The 14,770-nt window shown below is 55.3% G+C and overlaps 2 protein-coding genes across 2 annotated transcripts; one reads left to right on the top strand and one right to left on the bottom strand.

The window, feature by feature from the left end:
• Nucleotides 1–240: 240 nt before the first annotated feature.
• On the top strand, nucleotides 241–2,411 carry GUCA2B (guanylate cyclase activator 2B (uroguanylin)). The gene is made up of 3 exons (XM_012646705.1): nucleotides 241–353; nucleotides 1,422–1,608; nucleotides 2,350–2,411. Exons 1-3 carry the CDS (start codon nucleotides 264–266, stop codon nucleotides 2,409–2,411), a joined length of 339 nt encoding a protein of 112 aa, XP_012502159.1. The 5' UTR covers nucleotides 241–263.
• A 6,157-nt stretch (nucleotides 2,412–8,568) lies between these two features.
• Nucleotides 8,569–10,386, bottom strand: GUCA2A (guanylate cyclase activator 2A (guanylin)). Its single transcript, XM_012646701.1, has 3 exons — nucleotides 10,307–10,386; nucleotides 9,112–9,319; nucleotides 8,569–8,633 (listed from the first exon to the last, which is right to left on the bottom strand). Exons 1-3 carry the CDS (start codon nucleotides 10,379–10,381, stop codon nucleotides 8,569–8,571), a joined length of 348 nt encoding a protein of 115 aa, XP_012502155.1. The 5' UTR covers nucleotides 10,382–10,386.
• Between the last annotated feature and the right edge of the window lie 4,384 nt (nucleotides 10,387–14,770).

Genomic DNA, 14,770 nt, shown 5'->3' with positions numbered 1-14,770 from the left:
CTCAGCAGGCTCTGACACACACTGAGCCTCGCGCTCAGCAGGCTCTGACATGAGAGTACCACGTTCCCGCGCTCCCTGCCCTCGCCACCCCCAACCCCCTCCTGGAAACCAGCCCTGGGCTTGTCAGAGAGCCAGCCACTGTCAACCCCACCCCACTGGCTGGTTAATGAGTGACCGAGACTGGGAGCCTGCTCTATAAAGAGCTGCTAGCGGGGGAAGCAGGCAGGAGCCGGGGACGGCGCAGGGGGAACACAGGGAGCGACATGGGCAGCAGGGCTGTGTGGAGGCTGTCGTTGGGGGCGGCCGTGGTCCTCCTGGTGCTGCTGCAGAGCACACAGTCAGTCCGCATCCAGGTGAGCCCCTCTGGCCAGCCGGCCCTTCACCTGAAGGTCCCCGTGGTGGTCGGCGAAGCTGGAGGGGGTGTACTGGGAATTCGTAGGGTACCGGGCAGCACCGGGCCAGGGGTCAGCCCGACACCCATCACCACCCACCAAGACAGCTGGCGGGTGGGGGCAGCTGGTGTCGATGGCAGAGATGATGGTGCTGACAACAGCAAACTGCTCTTACTCAGCTCTGCCATCCTCAAAGGCCTGTGCTGTCACGGAGGTCAGAGTGTGGCACAAGACATGGACCCTGCCCTGGAGGAGCCCAGAAAGGGAGGAAGAGCCCTTTGATGCTCCCACAGCTGTCTATATTCACCCCTCTGTGGGTGGATGGGGACAGTCACCAGAAAAATTACCCTGGCAGCTGACATTGCAGGGCGAGCAGGAGGTTGCCGGGCACAGAGGGCACAGCACGTGCAAAAGCCCGGGAAGAAGACAGCGAGGAGGTCAGGGCCCTTCCAGGCGCCTGTGAGGCTGGAACGAGTCCTGGAAGCAGGGGCTGCCTGCCATGTGGCAGGATGCTGAGCACAGCAGAGACATCTGTGGCCCTGCGTGTGGCATCCCTGACTCTGGGCAGGGCCTCCTTGGGCCCTGGGAAGGGTGCAGGAGACTCAGCCTCCTCCTGTGGCCCTGGCCTTGGGGCTCGGCCAGCTTGGGGCTGCTATCACCTTGCTTTGTCAGTCCAGGGGACAGCACCCAGTTCAGTGAGTGTGTGCTCGCACCAGGCCCCCACGGGGGATGCCAGAGGAGGGAGCTAGGGTGTTTGAACTGGAGTCTGCCTGTGTCTAACGCCAGGCCTGACCCACTGTGCTCCACCGCCTTGCTTCTTCTTCCTCTACCAGCTCTGTGGCACGGTGGGGTGCCAGGGGTGTAGGGTGGGAGGAGAACAGACACCACCTCCCACCACCTAGCTGCTCCTTCCAGTGTGGCCTCGTCTCTCCATGAGGAGAGGAAGGGCCTGGGAACCCTGGGTCTCGTGGCAGTGCCTGCCCCCGGCCGGGTCTTGTTACCTTCCCATCTCCTCTCCCCTGCCCCCAGTACCAAGGCTTCCAGGTGCAGCTGGAGTCTGTGAAGAAGCTGAGTGACCTGGAGCGGCAGTTTGCGCCCAGCCCCCGCCTGCAGGCCCAGAGCCTTCTGCCTGCTGTGTGCCACCACCCGGCCCTGCCCTCGGACCTCCAGCCTGTCTGCACCTCCCAGGAGGCTGCCAGCATCTTCAAGGCCTTAAGTGAGCACCCCTGTCCCCTGCAGAACTTCCTGCCCCTGGTGGGTTCTGCCCACAGCCCAGCTCCTCCACCCCGGGTCGTTTCTGCTAATCCCCCTGAGGCTGAGGACAGGGAGAGTCAAGAAACTCAGCCCCTGTCCCCACCAGGACTTCCTGGTTTGGGCACTGCAAGGCAGATGTGCCCAGAGCCCCTCAGTCCCGGGAAGTCCCTCAAGGGCTTCACAGATGGGAGGGAAGGGGCATGGGGCAGACCCAGCAGACAACGGCTACGTGGCACAGGGGAGAGACGGAGACGGCTCACGTCCGGGTGGGACGGGTCTGGAAGGCTTCCAAGAGGGGGAAACAGCCGGAACCTGGGGGGTGAAGCAGACTAGGGCAGGAGGACTGAGCGACGAGCTAGCATTTACTGAGCACCTACTGTGTGCTGGGCCCTGTGTCTGTCCCATCGCCTGAATTCTGTCCCTGCAGCGACCCTGTCAGGTTGATGCTGTCCATTTAGCAGACAAGAAAACTCCGGCACAAAGAGGGTGACTCACTTGCCCAGTCACACTTCCCGCTGGGAAAGAGAGTGCCTGGGACTTGAACCTGAGCCTCTCACTTAGCCTCCAGCGTTTCGTGCTCCCTGTCTGTGAGCAAGATACTGCCCACCCCTGTGCAGGCTTTCTTGGCCACCCGTCCAGCAGCGCCCCTGGAGCCACAGGTGTCTGGGATTCGGGTCCACTGACCGGTTTTCTCCCCACCCAGAGATGATGGCCAACGACGAGTGTGAGCTGTGCGTGAACATTGCCTGTACCGGCTGCCTCTGAGATGGGCCTCAGCGCCCTGAGCCCACCCTGGACACCTTGGCCCTTCAGCCCGCTGCCTCGGCAGCCTCTCGCCCCCATCCATGCTCAGGCAGGGCCCCTGGCCACCACGGTCATCAGGTCATCGCCGCCCTGCCAGGGCCCAGACGGGTCTGCATCGGGATTGGACACACGGTGGAGGAGAGTCTCCTCCCGAGTCAGCCACACTCCTGAATAAAGATTGTACTTCCACGAAGAGTCCAGGCGTCCATCTATCCATTCCCTGGAGCCACGGGCGGAGCTTCTTGGCCTGCTGGGTGGGTTGAGGGAAAGGTTAGACTGAAAATACCAGGCGGGAATTTCCCTGAAGTTTCCAAGGCCCAGGGAGTCGATTTATTAGACCCCATTTCCTATTGGAGGCAGCCCAGGCTCAGGGCGGGAGTGAGGTGCCCGGAACTGCGGAGCTCAAGGCCTCCCCGGCTTCAGAGCAAGAGCGTCTGTGCTCCTGACCTGGGCGTGGGCTTGAGCTGGGCAGGAGGTGGGACGGGAAGGGTGCATGAGGGAAGGGTCCCCTGAGCCCCCTCCCAGGCCATCATCGGGGCTGCCTCTGCCCCGGGCCTGCCTTGGCCTCCTCCTCACCCCCTGAGCTCCCTCCTCCCAGCCCCCGGGGGCCATCTGGTCAGCTCCAGTGGGAGTCCTTTCCTCCCTGTCTTCATCCTGGTGGCCCTGAGGAATATGAACAATAATGGTAACAGTCAATATTAAATATTTGCTTAGACACTATTCCAAACACCACATATTAACTCATAGTCTTTACAACCGTCTGATGAAGTAGACACCATCACCGTGACCATATGCACTCTACCCGTGAGGACAGTCAGGTAGAGAGGGACACATCACTAGCCCAGGATAACAGATTGAGCGAAGGGGCAAAGAAGCCTTCCTCCCGGGACATCCAGACCAGAGTCCATGCTCTGACCACCATGTTCCTGCCCTTCCGTGTTGCCGGGCGGGGCAATGGTGTCTAACAGACAATGGTGCAGCCACCGCAGCCTCGCCACCATCCTCGGTGCCTGAACTCTGGCCAGGAGCCATGCTGGGAATTCCCGGGAGCAGGGCCTTTCCAGAGAGGGCTCCTCCTCAGCCTTGGTCCTGCGCAGCCAGGCAGCAGGAAAGCTGGGGCCACCGGGGCCATGCCATCTGAACTCAGCCCCCCAAGGCCACAGTGGATGCCCCAGAAGGCTGCCCTCCCTGACCGCCCAGTTCTGCTCAGGTCCTGCAGTCTCCCAGCTCCAGCTGCTTCCTCACTCTCACCCCCAGGCAAGGCTGGCTGGAGGCCCTTGAGGTGTCTCCTGTGGCTCTCTGGGCCCACTTCTCACCCCACGACCATCACTTGCTAAGGCCCTCATTGCACCAGCCTCAGCGAGGCCACAGCTCCCTTCCTGGCCCTGTGTCCTGTGGGTTTTCTATGCCCACCATGCCAGAGGAACACGCCAGCACCGCTCTGACGGTGCCCCTTACCCTTCTGTGGCTCCCCTGTGCCACTCTCATGTTTAACTCCAGCCCATGCACCACCCGGACTCATCTCCCACTGCTCCTACGCGACGCTGGGCCCCCGCCTTCCTGGTGGAGACGGCAAAAGCAACTGCCACGGCTGAGCCCCTACCACGTGCCAGGTGCAAGGATGTGCCACTACACAGAAATAGCGATAGTAGCAGCTTTGGCAAAGTGCTCGCTAGGGGCCCAGTGGAGTCGCCTCCTCCCCCATCTCCTCCTCCTCCCTCCTTTCTTCTTTTTCCTTTCTCCCCATTCCCCCCCACCCAGCCCCTGGTAACCACTATTTTACTTTCTGCTTCTATGAATTAGAGATTTTTTTTTTTTAGATTTCACATTTAAGTGAGATCATGCAGTATTTGTCTTTCTGTGTCTGGCTTATTTCCTCAAGTTTTATCCATTTTGTCACAGACAACAGGATTTTCTTCTTTCTTCAGGCTGAATGGTATTTCACTGTGCACACATACCACATGTTTGTTATCCATGCCTCTGTTGATGGACACTAGGTTAATTCCATATCTTGATTATTGTGAATAATGTTAAAATAAACATGGGAGTGTACATATCTCTTTGACATACTTGTATCATTTCTTTGGATATATACCCAGCAGTGGGATTGCTGGATCATATGGTAATTCAATTTTTAATTTTCTGAGGAAACTGTGTACTGTTTCCCACAATGGCTGTACTAATTTACATTCCCACCAGCAGTGTGCAAGGGTTCCCTTTTCTCCACATCCTCACCAACGCTGTTATCTTTTGTTTGTAATTAATTCATTCATTCATTAATTTTTTTGAGATGGCTTTCAGCATGTTGCCCAGTCTCGTCTCAAACTCCAGGCTTGAGTGATCTTCCCAGCTCAGCCTTCCTAGTAAGCTGGGATGATAGCTGGGTGCCACTTAGCTTGGCACCTTTTGTTTATTGATAAAAGTCATTCTTAATAGGTGTGAGGTGATATCTGATCATGGTTTTAATTTGCAACTCTCTCCTGACTAGTGATGTTGGCCCTTTGTATGTCTTCTTTTGAGAAATGTTTATTCAGGTCCTTTGCCCATTTTTTAATGGAGTTACTTGTTTTCTTGCTATTAACTTCCTTTTATATTTCAGACATTAACCCTTTATCAAATGTATAGTTTCAAATATTTTCTCTCATTCCATGGGCTGTTTTCATTCTGTTGATTGTTTCCTCCACCATGCAGAAGCTTTTGAGTTTGATGCAACCCCATTTTTCTATTTTTGTTTTGGTTGCCTGTGTTTTTGGGATCATATGCAAGAAATTTTTTGCCAAGACCAATGTCAAGATTTCCTCGTATGTTTTTTCTAGTAGTTTGTCTTTGTTTTTGAGGTGGAGTCTCACTATGTTGTCCAAGCTGGCCTTGAACTCCCGGGCTCCAGTGATCTTCCCACCCCAGCTTCCCAAGTAGCTGGGACTATAAACGTGCACCACCACACCCAGCCTCTTCTGGCAGTTTTACAATTTCAGGTCTGAAGTTAAGTCTTTAATCCATTTTGATTTTATTTTTGTATATGAGGTGAGATAAGTGTCTAAATTCATTCTTCTGCATTCCCCAATACCATTTATTGGAGAGACTGTCCTTTCCCCATTGTGTAATCTTGGCACTTTTGCCAAAGGTCAGTTGACTGTAAATGTGTGGATTTATTTCTGGTCTCTCTTTATTCCATTCCATTCCATTGGTCTCCATGTCTGTTTTTGTGCTAATGCTCTTTGATTACTACAGCTTTGTAGTAGATTTTAAGATCAGGTAATGTAATGCCTCTAGCTTTGTTTTTTTTTTTTTCCGCTCAAGATTGTTTTGCCTATTTGAGGTCTTTTGTGGTTCCATATGAATTTTAGGATTGTTTTTCTATTTCTATGAAAAATGTCATTGAAATTTAATGTCCTAACTCTAAGCTGGGTGTGGTGGCTCACGCCTATAATCCTAGCAATCCAGGAGGCCCACGCAGGAGGATGCTTGAGCTCAGGAGTTTGAGACCAGCCTGAGCAACAGTGAGACCCCATCTCCACTAAAAGTAGAAAGATTAGCCAGGCACAGTGGTGCATGTCTGTAGTCCCAGGTTCACGGGAGGCTGAGACAGGAGGATCATTTGAACCCAGGAGTTTGAGGTTGCAGTGAGCTATGATGATACCACTGCACTCTAGCCTGGGCAACAGAGCAAGACTCTGTCTCAAAAAACAAACAAACAAGACAAAATAATAATAATAATAATGTCCTAACTCTGGAGCCAGACTCTATGGGCATGAAACCTGACTCTGCCTTTTACCCCACCACACATCTCATCAAATCCCCTAGCAACCCTGGGGTGCTGGATCTGTTATCATCCCCACTTTCAGATGAGAAAACCAAGACTCAGAAAGGGGGGCACAGCCTGTGAATAACACAGTCAGGCTCAAACTCGGTCCTGTTTCCCCAGCTCCACACTGTCCCAGATGAACCGTTCTAGTCCCTCTGCGTGTACATATAGCATCTCCACCTTCTGGAACACCCCCTTTCTCCCTGCTTCCACAATGGTTTTGAAATTCTATCCATCCAATGCAAATTCACTCCCTCCTCCCCTTTCACAAAGCCTGCCCGGATTTCAGCCAGAAGAGATCTTACCCTTTCAATTTGAAAGCCCAGGAAATCCTGCCTGAATCCCCCTGTGGCACTTCCCATCCACCACCACCCCTACCTCCACCTCCCCCCAGCGAGGACCCTGGCTGCCTCCTGGCTCCTCCTTGCCTCTGCCCTTGCTCATTGGCCTCATTTCCATGCCTTACCTCCTCAGTCCTGTCTGAACCACTCTAAGCCCGACTCTAGTCCCCCTTTCCCTGGTTTGTTTGTTTTATCATTTATTAAATTCTTTTTATGTTTGTGTCAGGCCCGAACTGAGGGCTTTACAGGCATTATTTCACCCAGCCAGGGAAGCAGGAAGTATTAGTGCCCCAATTTACAGAGGGGAGACTGAGGCACAAATAAGGAAGCTGACTTTCCTAACATTACACAGTACCTGGAAGACCTGGGGCTGAAGCCAGGGCCAGGGCCACATAGCCCTTGCTTTTGCCCTGCCCTGTGTTATATCCTCATGCTATCATCCATGTGGGTGGACCTCACCAGCTCTGCGGGTCAGAGAGGCTTCCCCAGGCACAGAGGGCATTACAACAATAAGGTGGCCAGAGTTGTGCAAGGGGTCAGGGTGATCAAAGAGCCCAGAGAGCACCAAGCACAGAGTGGGAATGTTACTGGTGAGTGATCATCCTTCGTTCTTGTGCTTGGAGACAAAGAATTGAAACCAAGCACCGAAGCAGCAAAGCAAAGTGAAAGAAGTTTATTAAGCAAGTACACCTCCAGACATGGAGGGGAGTGTCAAGAAAGATTAGCGGGCGATAGTACACTCGAAATGAGGGGTAGGAGTGGACACACATCCCAGCAGACAGTGGCCCTGGGGTCTTATTGAGTTTCTCTTTTTCTTTCTTCTGACTTCCTCATTCTTGGGTTGCCATCTCCCTGGCCAATGAAAATGTTATCTCCTCCCATCTGTCAGGCAGGGGAGCTTTTTACTTTATTTGTTTAGACCCAGATGTGTCATGGCTTCCAAAACCCACTGGGGGGAGAGGGAGAAGCTGCCATGCTAATTTATGGTAATGATGGTATAATGAAGTCAGAGTCATTTGAGGACACTCTTGCCCTCCATCTGCTCAGGCGCCTCCTGCGGGACTTCCCCCAAACCCGGGCAAGCAAGGTGTGTCTACAATGGGTGCAATCGCAGCTCATCCACAGCTTTTGCTTTCATTGATCAGTAACCCTAATTTTGTTCCCATTGTTCTGTGCCACCTGTGTTCCCTATCCTAATCTCCTGCCTTAGGAAGACTAAGACTCGCCCTGGGGAGATCAGGAAGATGTCTTGAGCTGAGGCCATGGAGCACAGTCTTGGAGCCTGAGTGGGAGTTTATGGCCAGGGGTGTGGGAGGAGGAGTAGTGCAGAGGAAATGGCGAGAGGTGTGGTTTGGGACGGGGTCATGGGGGAGGGCGGGAGGCCATGCAGGCGTGGTCAGTCAGTGGAAGCCAGATCCTGAGGCACCTTGAATACCCAGGAGCTTGGCACCAATCTCCTAGTGGGTCAAGTGTCTGTGTTCGTTGTCCAAACCAGCTCAGACAGGCTTCTGTGCTCACACGTGGCTTAGTGACTTTGATGACCCCACCACGAGATGCCAAAGAAAAGCAAAGCCTCCCCCCACCACTGGTGGTCTGGAGGTTCAGGTTCCCTGCATGCCGCGTTCCCATTCTTAGCAGGGGGATTGGAGTCCTTCCACTTTGCACACTAAACCCCAAGCTTCCCAGGGCAGACTGATGGGTGAAGGAAGAAAGGAAGGCAACACCAGAAGTACTCTGGAAACTGGTTTATTAGCTGAGGGTTGCAATGCATCTTGCAAAGGTCAGTGTCAGGGCATTGGGTCTCCAGTCACCTAGCACCCACCTCCCGCCCCCCAGCTGCTCTCTCTTCACTCCTCCATTCTGGGCTAGGGTAGGGTTGAGCTTCTGTGAGTGGGAGTATAGTGGGCAGCCCCTCCAGCAGAAGAAAGTGCTTCCCTGTGGTGAAGGGGCAGAAGGCAGCAAGCGAGCCGCCCTAGCATCCGGCACAGGCAGCGTAGGCACAGATCTCACATGTGTTCGGGTCGTTAGCGATGGCCTCTGGACAAGAGAGATCGGCCTCGGCCTCGTGAGAGCTAGCTTCCCCTTCCCCAGAGCCCCCTGCCTCCCTTGAGCCAGAGTTTGGACATCTGCCACCCAGCCCCCGGGAGAATCCCAGCAGGTCTGTCCTGTCCCACCCACTTGGGCTTTTCACCCCAAACCGGGGCACAGGGACAGCTCAAGCCAATCAGAGCCGAGATCCTACCCAGAAAAGAGATACAGCTAAGAGCAGACGAACCAGGCACAGTGCTACCACCCACCAGTCAGAGTGAAGCCGTTCCTAAACCTCACCAGTTACAATTCAGAATTATTTGAAGTAGAGTGTGCAATAGACCCACCAATCAGAGCCAAGCTCTCTTGTCTGACCAATCAGAGCCGAGCCCCTCCTCAGAATCCTACCAATCAGAGCACAGTCTTCCTCAAGAGCCGCTAATCAGAGAATTCCCAACCCCCGCCAATCAGAGAGGAGACTGCTCACTCAGGCTCTCAAGGACCTCCTGGGCGTTTGGCTCCTTGCAGAGAGGCTCGAGTTCTTCTGGAAACTTCGGGATGCTACAGAGGACTGGAACCACAGATTCACCAGGCATGGGCTTAAGCATCCAGAATTTCCCAATTCTGGGCTCCTGGGGCTCCCGGAGGCCTTTGAGCTTCTTCACTGACTCCAGAGAAAAGGAGAAATCTCCATCCTGAAATAGACACGCCAGAGCGAGGCCCAGGCTGCAGCCTGCTTCCTGGCTGTGTCCCCCGGGCATTTGGGAACCAGCAGCTCCCCTGCGGGGCAGCGTGAGGGCAGAGCTCAGGCCTCCCACCCAGGCTTTGCTCCGTGACCCTGGGCGCCCTGGAAGCCACAGGTTCTGCATGCCCCCTGAGGAATGGAGAAAATGGGTGTGACGCGCCGCCGGGGGCACGCTCGGTGCCTAATGAGAAGGAGCCAGCGTGCTGATTTTAAGGGAGAGGCGCGGGCACCAGCACCCAGGCATCACAGCTCCACGTGGCTATGCCTGGGTTGTCTCCCGCCGCCCAGAGCGGTTCAGGCTGATCACTGGGCCCCAGCTGGGACCTGCCGCCTGGCTTTTGTTTGAGAAGCAATAAAAGGCCTCAAGGATATGTCTGTGATAGACAGCAGGGCCCCTGCTGAGTGCCAGCCTGGCCTGCTGCTGGCCTCCGCCCTGGCAGTGGGTACACGCACCCGTCAGGACCTCTAGGATGGCCATGCGGTTCCTGGGAGCCGGACAGATGCTCTGGCTGAGCACAGAACGGAAGAGTAAGGGCTGGATTTGAACTTAGCTCCTTCGCTTCCCAGCTGTGTGCCCGTGGCCTGTTATGGAACCTCCACGAGGCTCGGTTTTCCTCTTCTGTAAAATGGATCCCAGGGTGATGGTGGGGCCACAGCAAGGTACTTGGGGAGGAGCCAGCACATGGCAGGCCCTCAGGAAATTGGCCATGGCCCACTTTTCCCAAAGGTTCTCTTCTCTCTACATGGCATTCTTTGTCCTCCAAATTTGAAGGGAAAGGCGTGTGTGTCAGGACTGAGAAGGGGGTCCCTGATGAAGGCCAAGCCTCAGGCACACACCCCCACTCCAACCCCAAAGAGGGGGTGCTCTCTCAGGGGACAGGCCCTGGGCACTGGAGGCAGCCAGCCGGATGGGCTAAGGGAGGGATGGAGAACTCACCTGCACAGTGACCCCCTCTGCCAGGGCGGCCCAGGCCCCAAGGAGGCAGAGCACCGAGAGCAGGAAGGTGTTCATGGCAGTGGTACCAGGACCAGGCAGTGGTACTGAGTAACCTGGAGCTCTTGTCACTCTCATCTGCTGACCTGTCAGGTCTCATAACATAAGGCTCAAGACAGCCTTGGGAGAGAAGAGCCTGGTGGGGGCCAGCCCCTCCCTGGGGATCCACTTTGACTCACGGCTGGGCTGGGTCTTGCATTCATTCACCAGCCATGTACACTTGTTCTGGGTGACTGTTCTGGACCAGCCCTGTGCTAGGTGGGCACACAGACCCTGCCCTTGAGGAGGGAGGCCCAGACCCAGACCAGTGGCCACTCGGGGTGGTTAGGGTGGAGGTGACAGGGCTGCACTGGGGCAGGGGAGCATGGAGGGGCCACCTCGCACACCCTGAACAGGATAGTTCAGGGGGGTTTCTCCAAGGGGGTCATGACAGCACTGAGTCCTGGAGAACGGGTGGAAATTTTCTCAGGGAAGGAGCTGGTGTAGAAGGCTGTCTCATGCCAAGGGTGTTACTCTCGGGACAACCAGGAGGCGAGACAGGCCCGAAATATTCAGGAAAATGTGAATAATTCAGCATGGAGAGTAGAGATGGGGTGAGATAGATTCAAATGGCAGAGCTGAGGCTGCAGACCAGGTGCCAGGCTTGGCTTCTGTGACTTTAAGGAAGGCCTTGGCTCTGCCATCCTCAGGCCTGGGTTCAAATCCCTCCTACTGCCCAGCTGTGATGTGCATGAACTTGGACAAATGTCTTCCCTTCTCTGAGTCTCATTGTCCCTTATGTCCTCTGTGGAGATTGATGTAATACCTACCTGTGGGGTAGGTATTATTGTTTTGAGGATTAAGCAAGGTTTTTAAGATGCTCAATGACTGGCACACAGAAGGCGTGCGGCAGAGGGCCATTCCGCTACTACTTTCAGCAGCAGCAGCAGCTGCTCCTCGTCCCCCTGGTGAGCCCCTGCCTGTCTGACCCGCAGCGTGTCCTCATCCTGTGCCGGCCCCGGCTATCCTGCCTGTCTTGTGGCCTCAGTGTCCTGGAATGACACTCCCCACGCCCAGCTCCCTGGCCCAGGAGCCACAGACCCTGTCGGGGGGATTGCTTGGTGTGTGCCTGTGCCCCTCTGGCTCCCGTTAGGACCGTGCCCCCGGCCCAGTGTGTTCACTGTGCTCTGTTGTGAGCGAGGTCCCCAGTACACTGGAGAAAGAGTAGCCCTGGGACCTCCATCTTTCTGCTCTGCAAACCTGGCTGGATGGCAGGACGGCTGGGCAGGCGGTGGGGCGGGATCCCTGCGTGGGGAGAGTCTACACTGAGGAGGAGCTGGAGGGAGCACAGCTCGCACCGCCCAGGCCAGACTTTCCTCCCCTTTCTGGTGTGTGTGTTTGTGTGTTAACAGGTGTGTGTGTCTGCTGAGGCGTGTCTATCTGTGTACACCAAGGTGTTTGTGTATCTATACACTGAGATGTGTGTGTTCTGTGTACACCAAGATGTGTGCGTGCACACACTGAAGGTGTGTGTGCACGTGCGTATGTGCTGAGGTATGTGTCTGTGTGTACAATGAGGTGTGTTTATCTGTGTACACTAAGGTGTGTGTGTATGCTGAGGGGTGTGAATTCATGTCTGTACAGAGGTGTGTATGTGTGTGTGTGTGTGTGTGTGTGTGCCTGTGTGTGCATGAGTGCCTGCCGAGGTCTGCATGCAGCACATTCCCCCACGTGGTGGCCCAATTGGCTGTGTGCAGGCTGGGGGTGGCAGAGGAAGGCTGGGACAGGAAGGGGCTGGAGAAGCCACATTGGGCAGGGGCACTCAGGAAAGGAGCAGGGGACAGGTGGAGTGGGGCCGAAGGAGTGGCTTGAGGGACAATTAAGGTGGAAACTGAGCCTGGGACGGAGAAGCCCAGGAGTGCAGCCAGGTCCGACGGAGCTGGAGCTGGGTTAAGACCCATAGGAGGTTACGGCGTGGGGTGGGTTAAATCAGGACAAGGCTGAAGTAGCAGGCGGGGGTGGGAATTCAAAAAGCTTCGAGCTGGGGTCCAGATTCGGATTCAGGTCAGGGATGGAGTGGAGCTGAGGCTGGGGAGGGGTGAGTGCCAGAGCTGGGTTTGGTGCTGGTGGGACTGGGTTACTGGAGATTTCATTGACTGGAGGCTGGTCTGGGCTTGGGGGGCTCCTTGGCAGGATTAGGACTGCAGCTGATTTGCAGTTGAAGCCGGGGGTGTGGTTGGAGTTGGGTTTGTGATTGGGGTTGGGTCTGGGCTTAATTAAGTGTGAGGCTAAAGCCGGGTTGGGATTTGACTTAGCATTAAGGATGGGGTCGGGTGGGGCCTCTAGGCCGAAGGAGCCCTTTTCCTGACCCACTTTGGTTTTTTAGTCTGTCCCCTCTTAAGATGTGGCAGGGTTGAGGGCAAGGGGGTGCTTTGGTCCCCAAAGCCTCTTTCTCCTGCAGCTCCTGGCCAGGGTTATTTTTCTTTCTAAATTAAATTAAATTTTTTTTATTTCAGAGTATTACGGGGGTGCAAACGCTTTGGTTACGTAAATTGCCTTTACACTGCCCGACAAGCATGCCCATCCCCCAGCGCACACTGCATCCGTTAGGTGTGGATTTACCCATCCCCTCCTCCACCCTCCCCCTGCCCCACCCCCTAGGAATGTTCCTTCCATATGTGCACATTAGTGTTGATCGATTAGTACCAATTTGATAGTGAGTACATGTGGTGTTTGTTTTTCCATTCCTGTGATACTTCACTTAGGAGAATGGGCTCCAGCTCCATCCAGGTTAATACAAGAGGTAATTCATCATTTTTTTATGGCTGAGTAGTACTCCATGGTATACATACACCATATTTTGTTAATCCACTCATGTATTGATGGGCACTTGGGTTGTTTCCACATCTTTGCAATTGCGAATTGTGCTGCTATAAACTTCCTGGTGTAAGGCAGGGGTGGGGAGCCGGGAGTGACATCACTCCAGGCAGTGGGAAAGAGGAAGTGGCTCCTAGGCCTTGACCCTTTGGGTCCTGCCCTACCCAACCCCGCCTCTGACATCCACCCTGGGAAATGGGAACCAACTTCCCTCCCCTTGTCCTGCCAACCCCCCTGCCCAACTGGGGCCCGGATGTGAGTTCAGGCCCCTCCGTCCTCTCCAGGTATACGGGACCTCAGCTGCCTGCATTGAAGCTGCTAGAAGCTGGGTCTTGGGGTCCTTCCAGGACGCCAAGCTTCCTGGGCCCTGGGCCCACACCCTGAGTCCCCAGGCCTTGGTCCCAGCACCCCCAGCCCCTCATAATTCCCACATGGGTGGGAGGGGAGTCTGAGGCTGTTTGGGTTCCCCATTCCCAGGACTGCCTCTTCTCGCAAACTCCTGCTCCTGGCATCTTTCCAGGCCACCCCACCTCGACCACCTGGCTGCCCCTGGAAACCCCTCGGCGGCTGCCGGCCCTCAGAGGAAAGGCAGACTCCCCTGCCTTCATGATAGGCCCTTGCTGAGCTCCCACCAAAGAAGTGGACCAGGAAGTGGGGGCCAAGCCTGGGGTACTGCAGGCCAACGAGCTTGGACTTTGGGGCCAGGCAGCCTGTGCTCGAAGCCAGCTTCGTTGCTGAAAAGCGGCGGGACCTCTCTGAGCCTCAGCGTCTACATCTGGACGATGGAGGCAGTAACAGCTCCACTGCAAAATGTGGATTTTCTAGAGACCTTTCCTGACCAACCCCGGCCCCAGCAAGCCTGGGTTAAGACCGTTTCCCCTCCTCTGTGCTCCCCCAGCCCCGGCAGCTTTCCCGTCATAAACCCTACCCTGCCGTCTGTCTTGCCGACTGCCCCGTGCGCTGCTGGAAGCAGAGACGGCTATTCCTGCTGCTTGAGGCCCCAGTACTCCACAAGGCCTGGCGCTGAGTGGGGCCACCGCGTCTGTGCAGTAGTGCTTGTGACAGCCATCACATTAACGACGGCAGCTAACACGTACCCAGCCTCACTCTGTGCACACTCTGGCCTAAGCGCTTTACGAGTGTGGAAAACGGACTTTCTCCCGAAAGCCCAGCCACCCTCACCCTGCTGCCAGCTCTGCCCTGCTGTTGGGACAGCCCTCTGGTCTCTGTGAGGGCACTGATGCGACCCCTTTTGGCCAAGAGGTAGCTTAACACTTGTGTCGAGGTGACCTCGCTGTGGCTCCAGTGTGCGCATTAATGTTGGGTCCACTTCCCTGCGGCCGGCCGAGGCCCAAGCTGACCTCAGCAGGAAGGCCTGGAACAAAGCCCAGCTGGGGGCCTAGAGACTTCGATACCGATCTGTGTAACCTTGAAAGGGGTGTGGCTCACATTTCACAGCCTTCCTATCCTGCTTGTAAATGTGCCTTGGAGGGTGTAAAAATCTCTGGTTCCTATGAGAACTGAGAACTGCCTGAGGCATTACAATGTATG

Source organism: Propithecus coquereli, unplaced genomic scaffold (assembly GCF_000956105.1).
Source record: "Propithecus coquereli isolate 6110/MARCELLA unplaced genomic scaffold, Pcoq_1.0 Scaffold249, whole genome shotgun sequence".
In the NCBI taxonomy this organism is placed as follows: Eukaryota; Metazoa; Chordata; class Mammalia; order Primates; family Indriidae; genus Propithecus; species Propithecus coquereli.
This window is presented reverse-complemented; position numbering and strand designations above follow the sequence as displayed.

Bases quoted from the DNA above. Each gene is read 5' to 3' on its own strand.
- GUCA2B (XM_012646705.1), top strand. From the start codon at position 264: ATGGGCAGCAGGGCTGTGTGGAGGCTGTCGTTGGGGGCGGCCGTGGTC. The intron at 354-1,421 runs GTGAGCCCCTCT...CCCTGCCCCCAG, and splicing joins CACAGTCAGTCCGCATCCAG to TACCAAGGCTTCCAGGTGCA. The intron at 1,609-2,349 runs GTGAGCACCCCT...CTCCCCACCCAG, and splicing joins CAGCATCTTCAAGGCCTTAA to AGATGATGGCCAACGACGAG.
- GUCA2A (XM_012646701.1), bottom strand. From the start codon at position 10,381: ATGAACACCTTCCTGCTCTCGGTGCTCTGCCTCCTTGGGGCCTGGGCC. The intron at 9,320-10,306 runs GTGAGTTCTCCA...TGTCTATTTCAG, and splicing joins CAGAGGGGGTCACTGTGCAG to GATGGAGATTTCTCCTTTTC. The intron at 8,634-9,111 runs GTGAGCAGTCTC...TCTCTTGTCCAG, and splicing joins GGAGGTCCTTGAGAGCCTGA to AGGCCATCGCTAACGACCCG.